Source organism: Miniopterus schreibersii, assembly GCF_964146895.1.
Source record: "Miniopterus schreibersii genome assembly, chromosome: 5".
Taxonomy (NCBI): Eukaryota; Metazoa; Chordata; class Mammalia; order Chiroptera; family Miniopteridae; genus Miniopterus; species Miniopterus schreibersii.
Window position 1 is genome coordinate 2482172 of NC_138106.1, and position 7232 is coordinate 2489403.

Consider the following 7232-nt stretch of genomic DNA (forward strand, 5'->3'; position numbering starts at 1 on the left):
GTCTTGTTCTTGGCCAGGACGGCCGAGCGTCCTCTGTCCGGAGCCCGGGGGTGGGCGCCCCTCCACGGGGCTCTCGGGCTGACCTTTTCAGGCCCTGCTGCACTGCGGGGGGTCCGGGCGGTGCTGAGGTTGCCCCTTAGGAAATGCTCCTTAGAAGGAGCACCAGCCGCGGGCACGGGCGTTTACTATTGACACTCTCTTTCTGTTTTTTTCTGTCTTTTTTTTTTTAATCGTCAGAGAGGATATTTTTCCCGTTGCTTTTCAGAGAGAGTGGAAGGTGAGAGAGACACATGGTTGGGTTGCCTCCCACATGTGACCGGACGAGGGCCAGGGATCCTCCTGCAACTGAGGTGCGTGCCCTTGGCTGGAATCGAACCTGGGACCCTTCCGTCCTCCGGCCGACGCTCTGCCCACTGAGCCACACCGGCCAGGGCCTTTGGCATTTTCTTTCTCTCCAGCTCTCACACCTCGAGTTCAGAAGCACTTGTTTCTCTTTTGTTCTGGGGGAAGGTCAACCCCACATCGTCACCACCTTTACTTCCAGTTTAGAGATTACAGGTCACTGCTCATCAGTGGACCAAACACACTCAAGGGAAGGAGCAGCAGCCCGGCCCCCCCGAGAGCTCAGGCTCCGACGTCAAAGGAGCCGGGGTTCTGGTCCTTTCTCCCAGGCCTGCGGCTCAGACAAATATTTACCGGGGACTGGTCTTGCGTGACTGCGCTTAGGCCGGTGTTTGTCTAGACTGACCGGGGCCCAGGAGACGCACAGGAGGAAGGCGGTTCCTGGCCCTGCTGGGCACAGGCTGTTCCGCTTCCCTGTTGTGTAAGCACTCGGGAGGGTCAGCCCGGCCACTCCGCACCCGGGGGTGGCCGCCGCCCAGCCCTGTGTGACCCTGGGCTTGGCCGCCCCCTCCCAGCCACAGGGCACTTTTCATTAGACGGTGCAGCCACAGTCACAGCCACAGCAGAATAGAAAACCCTTTTTAAGACGAGCATTGGTATTTTCTTATATAAACCTTGAACTTTTCCCCTCCACCCATCAGGCTCTGGGTGTTGGAGGCAGCAGGGCGAGCTCCGCGCGAGTGTGAGACGATGCAGGAAGGTGACCGCAGTGTAAGCGTCCAGCTCTGGAAGGTGCCGCACTGAACAGACCATGAAACAGACGTGACCGGCACCCAGAGCCCCCTCCGGTCACTTACCCGCTGAGGAACGTCCATCGTCCCGACTTTTAACATCACCGTGACTTTACCAACAAGGAGGGTTCCCCGGTCACGGACACGCCCGAGCACTGACCATCCACAACTCAACCTGCAGGGGCCCCGGGCCCAGCCTGAAGGTGACATCCAGCGTGTGGAGGGAGGCATCCCAGCGCTGGCACCTATGAGCTGTGCGACACCGGGCATGTCACATCTCTAAGCCTGACGGAGTGTCCCTGCCTGTGAGTGGGCCCCACACCGCTGGCGTTCTGGGGCTCGGAGCAGCCGCCGCGTGGAAGCCCCGACCCAGAGCTCCCCCCGACCTCAGTGCCCCTTCAGCGCGACGAGACTGAAGGCCACCTCTCCCCAGGTCTCCCCGGTTGTCTGGAGCCGAGCTGGATGCCCAAGCCGGCGACTGCACGGGTGACTCACCCCCGGAGGCCTCCACCTTGGGCACCAGCTGCCCGGTGCCTGGCCCGAGGCGCCTCTGTTGGCAGCCCTCCCGATCGGACGCCTCCACAAGCAGAGCCCCTCCCCAGGCCCCAGGCTTCCTCCTGCTCCTGGGACCAGAGGCCATCGGATCTGTGCCTCCCCCACCTCACCATGAGGAAACCGCAGCTCACAGAGGGCAGGGGGCTTGCCCAGGGCCACACAGGGAGGGCATGGCCGGGTCTGGAGCCCTGACTCCCAGACCTTCGCCCTGCATCACCCAGGCTTCCATGCTGCCCCATGTCACCACTCAGGTCAGTGCTGGGAATCCTGCCTCTGTGGTCCAGCCCTCCCGCGGCCAGGACAGCAAGAGCCTAAGTAGAACTTCAGCAAAGATTTACATTTAACCAATGGATGTATTTATTATTGAACAGGAAACAACACTGAGTTAAAATTCTTTAAAGCATAAGGAATATACAGTGAGAATTCTCCCTCCCAGCCTGCCCGCCCCCTGCCCAGTTCCCTGTTCCCCTGCGGAACGCGGCTCTTACTTTCTGGGGCCTCCTGAGAGCGGCTTTTCAATGCCTGTACAAGCAAAATCGGGCCTATGTGATTTCTCCCCACTTTTTAACATAGATGAAACATACTCTATTCTGCTGTTTTTGTTGAACAATACATCCTGGAGGTCTTTACACATCAGCACACAAATAAATGCCGCATTCTTTTTCACGGCTGCATAGTATTCCGTTGTGTACCTATATTATATTATCAAAATACGGTGCGCATACCGTGACAGTCACTCACAGGGTACCATTCAGTGGCTTTTAGTACATTCACAGAGTTGTGTGACCAGCACCAGAATCAACGTCATCAGCCTCCCCAAGTCCCCACCTCAGCCCTAAGTGACAGCTAAAGTGCTGTCTGTCCTTAGAGATTTGTCTATTTTTGACATTTCATATAAATGGAAGCACATAACCTACTGACCTTTGAAACCGACTTCTTCCACTGAGCACAGTGTTCCCAAGGTTGATCTGTTTTGTAACATGTATCATTTCTTTTTATGTACCCATTCATCGGGTGATGGCTGTTTGGACTTTGTAGCTATTATGACTAATGGTGCTGTGAACACTCGTGTACCCAGGTCTGGATGTGTCTTCCTTTCTCCTGCACACGGACCTTGGAGTGGAAATGCTGGGTCATGTGGCCTATTTCTACATCTAGTCCCCCATCGATGTAAACTTGATCAAATTACATTTGAGAAGCCAACGACCCTCCCGTGTGTGGCAGGTCACGGTCGTGGTAGTGAGGCGTCAGGAGAAACGGGGCTGCGAGAATAAACCTACTCGGGTGAGATCTTCCGCCGAATGTGGTCTGAGACCCGGACCACTCCTCCCAGCCTGGCCGGGGGCCCCTGGCTCGCCGACCCTCGAGGGGGAACCAAGGCCCCTTCCTGTCTGGGTGTCCGCATCCCAGAGACAGTCGAGGGGAAGCTGGTGACTCCTGCCCCTGGCGTTTCCTGGCTGTGACAGGGCTCTGCCACACCTGGCCCGCCCCGCCCGCAGCAGGTGGGAGCCGGGAATGCAGGAGCCACCGGGTGACCCGGCCCCCGCGGCTGGACGGGACCGGGCAGGGCCGGAGAGGCCTCGGTCCCCGCACGGTTCTCAGCAGCTGCTCTGCCTCAGACCTTCTCGGACGAGCCGAGGCCAGGAAGCAACTTTCATTCTGAGCCAACTGGAGACAGAGCGACTCCGTTCTCCGTGAATCGCATGAGGCCATTCACCGCGCTCCTCTCCGCCGCGCTTTCCTGTTCGGGGCTGCCCCGCCAGGCTCGGGGTCGTGTCACTCCCTGCCCAGGAACCCGCACCGACCTCGGGCATCGTGACCGCCCGCAAAGAGGGGCTCCCCCTCCGTCACCCTCCCGAGTGCAGGCCAGGCCCCCATGGAGCGTGAGTACCTGCTGCCGGGCGCGGGCAGCTCTGGAACTAGCCGTGTGTCACCCCCGCGGGTGGGAGACGCCACAGGCCGGGGTTTGTTTCTGCTGCGGGTGTTTACCCACTAAGACGCCACCTCACCCACCCTTACTACCCTTTTTCAAGAAAGAGAGGCAAAGGGGAACGTAACAGAGCGAGCGGCTCCGTGTGGGGAGTGGGCTGGTTTTAAAGTGATTTAATTCCCGTGGGTTTTAGTTGGGTGTTTTTATATGTGGTTGAACCTGTCCCATCCTCCTGTAGCCATTCCCGGGAAGTTCTACGAGTTCACACGTGTGTTCCGAGTTTAAACAAGTCCTCTTGCCCTCATTAAGTTTACGATGCTCTCAGCAGGTTGATTAGCTTTTTAAATAATTATGGGAATTTCCCCCCCTTCTTCATATAAAGTTTGCAAGCATTCCGCCAACTGCGGGGTCAAATTCTTGATGGTTGGGGTGTTTCTCATGAGTGACCAATTTTATATAATGAAATCTGTTCATCTGGGCTTTGTCGGATATGGTTTGTAGAGTTATTTTTAACCGGTTTCTCCCTTCGCCTAAAAGCAGCCAAGTCACTCACGCATTTTGACCGGGAAGGGCCACGGAAAACACCAGCCTCTCTGGGTCTCGCATTAGCAAAAGGAGTTGGCAGCAAGCGAGCAGCAGCTCGGACGCGGTCCTGGGGCGCCTCTGGCCGCCCAGCGGCGGGCTGTGGGCTCCTCCTGAGACGCGTCTGAAAACATCTGTGCCCACGTAGAGCAAGACACGGGGTCTGAGCCGGTCAGGCTCCGGGGGGAATCTCGCAGCGCCATCCCCTCCTCTGGTTTCGTGATTCCATTCCCACCGGATCCTCGGGAGAGAAAACAGTTTTGAATTAAACAGCAGTTAAGATCTTAATCTCCTGGTCTTGGAAGGGCACACGGCGTCTTGACCCAGGGCCAGGGAAGTGCCCGCCTGTGCCCTGCCAGCTATAAATCCATTTCTTTGTGAAAATAAATGCACAGAGCACACCGTGTACCAAAGGCGCCAGTGAAAAGGACGCCTCTCCCGCCAGTTCTCTCCTCCGTGGGGCCACAGGTACCAATTTCGTGTCTTCTCCGAGATACTTACGTAGATATGTAAAAGCTTCAAGCCGGGAACACACTCCCCCTTTACTTACAGGTGTGCCTGCCCACTGCCACCACTGGGGCACTTTTTTACTGGTTGGTATTTAGGACCATGAACGCTGTTGATGTTCCTGGCTGCACGGTGCTCCCTGCGTGGGGCTCCCGGGATGTGCGAAACCAGCCCCGGAGCCGGTGCCCTTCAGGCGGCTCTCGGGCACCAGTCCCCCTCGGGCAGTGACTCTCCTCAAACACGCGTTTTCCAGACAGGTTCCGGGGTATCTTTGGGGTGAGCCCCCACAGGGGGAACTGCCCGAGCCCGGGGTGCGAGTTCACGCTCCCACGGCAGCCGGGCGCCCTCCCTGCCCGCGGCGCATCCGACAGGGGACGTCAGCTCGCTGCGGCTTCCACTTGCACGGTCACGTTCTGAGTGACGTTCGGAAGCTTTTTCCTGGGCTGTCACTTAATTGCCTGTATCTTTAGCACGTTTTTCTACCCGAGGTTTGGGCTTTCTCTTCTAGAACCGAAAGTCATTAGGAGAGACTCAGTGGTATGGACTGTAGTCCTCCCGTGTCTTCTGCTCTTGGTCTTATGCTATCAGTGCTTCACATTTTCCATTAGTTGAGTTTAACGTTTGTTTTCTTTCCTGAATTTCTGTGTTATGCTTCGAAAGGGATATCCCACCCTGAGATGAGAAAGGAAATAACCTACCATGCTCTCCCCAGCGCTTTAAATTGTTTCCTTTTTATGTTGAAACCTTTGGCTTCCCTGCACTGTTTCTGGACGTAACGTGGGCGATGCGGACCCAGCGCTCTCGCTCCTTCGCTCACGGAGCAGAAAAGACCCTTTGCCATCCACTGGACTCTGGCTCCTAGCCTTCCGATGGCGTTTTGCTCTGGGCCGCTGGCCTGCCTGCCTCTGACGGGCACCCCACTGCTTCAGCTGCTGTGTTTTCATGGGGAGACTCTTTAGGGGGAGCTGTGCCTGGTTCTTTAGAGCCCCCCCCAGGGAGCCGCAGCTGGGCTGTGGGCAAGTCCAACATTCATTCATTCCGAAAAACGTCCATCGTTTTCCAGACTGGCTGGTTTTAAATTCCTGACGGGGCTCATTTCCACCCATCAGGGTTTTGTTCCCGTTCCTCGCAGCCGGTCCTGAAGGTAATCCCCCACGGCGCACAGTGTCTAGTTCACAGAGCAATTCTACTGGCATTTCTGTTGCAATGACCTTAGTCGTGTGTTACTTTAGGGACAATTGACATCTTTATGCTGTTCCGTCTCCTGTCCAACAATTGGGTGTTTTGAATTCTTTGATTTTTGAAAATACACTGCCATGTGCGCTGTTAGGCTCCTGCCCAACAACAAGGAGGCTCTTCCCGCCCCCGCGTCTCCCACTGAAGGGACCGCCTGGCTGCGGCCGCGTGGCCGGGCAGCCCTCAGCCGGGACGCGGGGTCTCACCTGGGTCTCTCTGTCTCTCAGTGGCCGAGTGGACAGCTCGGGGAGCCCGCAACCAGACCCTGCTGAGGGACTCGGCGGAGGGGAGGAACTGCAGCACCCCCGCCCGGGCCCTGCGCCTGCCCGACGGGACCAGCGCCGCCTGGTACGTCCTTACCATCATCGGCATCTACGCCGTGGTCTTCCTCTTCCGGCTGGCCAGCAACATCCTCAGGAAGAGCGACAAGTCCCTGGAAGACATTTATTACTTGAACTTGACCTCCGAACTCAAAAAGAAAGGACTGCGGAGCAAGGCAGCCAAGTGCTCCCCTCTGACCGTCAGCAACAGAGCTGCCCTGGAGCCCCGCCAGGCCAGCCTGGGCGCCAGGTGTGGGGACAGTGCACCCCAAGCCGACATCCGGGGGATCCCTTGAAGGGCCAGGCAGGCAGGTCTCCACAGAAGAGGCCCCGCCTGCCTGCAGGGGCACAGCTCCGAGTTCACCTGCCCCGAGTGGGGCCGGAGGACCATGCCCGAGGCCCGGCGGGTGGAGCGTGACCGAGCCAGCGTCCTGTCCCTCTCAGGCTTTCTGGTGCTTTGAGACGAGACAGCAGGCGCAGTAGCTCCCGGCCACACTGTCTCTTCACTAGAAACACTTGCATTCCAGGGACGGGTGGGGGGCACCCACTGTTCTCTGAGAAGCCGGGAGACTCCTGGGGTACCCGCGAAGGTCACCTCTTGTCCCGGAAAGGAGGCTGAATTTGGATCCAGCGCTCTGCATGAAACTTCCACTTCAGGGCTTACATGAACTTTGGGACGCTTGGGGGTTGGGATTTATGGTCCCAAAGCGCCAGTCATTCTGAAGACTGACTGCAATGTGCTGTCAGAAGTTAGTCAGAAGCTCCTCCTGTTCACTGAAAGACTGGGGTCTGTTGGAAAAAAGCACCAGTTTTGGCGTCAGAAGAGCCAGGCTCTAGTCGGGTTTCATTCTGTGCCACTTTGACGTGACTCTTAGTCTCCTTACAGGCCCACCGAGGGTAATGGTGCCAGTTCCGCGAATCTTCCAAAGTAGACGACAGCTAATGAGATCACGCATATGATGCATTCTG

General features: G+C 57.3%; 1 protein-coding gene across 1 annotated transcript; it reads left to right on the forward strand.

Moving 5' to 3' along the window:
- The first annotated feature begins 234 nt into the window (after window positions 1-234).
- Window positions 235-7232, forward strand: SMIM34 (small integral membrane protein 34). The gene is made up of 2 exons (XM_081138212.1): window positions 235-3571; window positions 6171-7232. The coding sequence occupies exons 1-2, from the start codon at window positions 3565-3567 to the stop codon at window positions 6557-6559; spliced, it is 396 nt and encodes a 131-aa protein (XP_080994338.1). The 5' UTR covers window positions 235-3564; the 3' UTR covers window positions 6560-7232.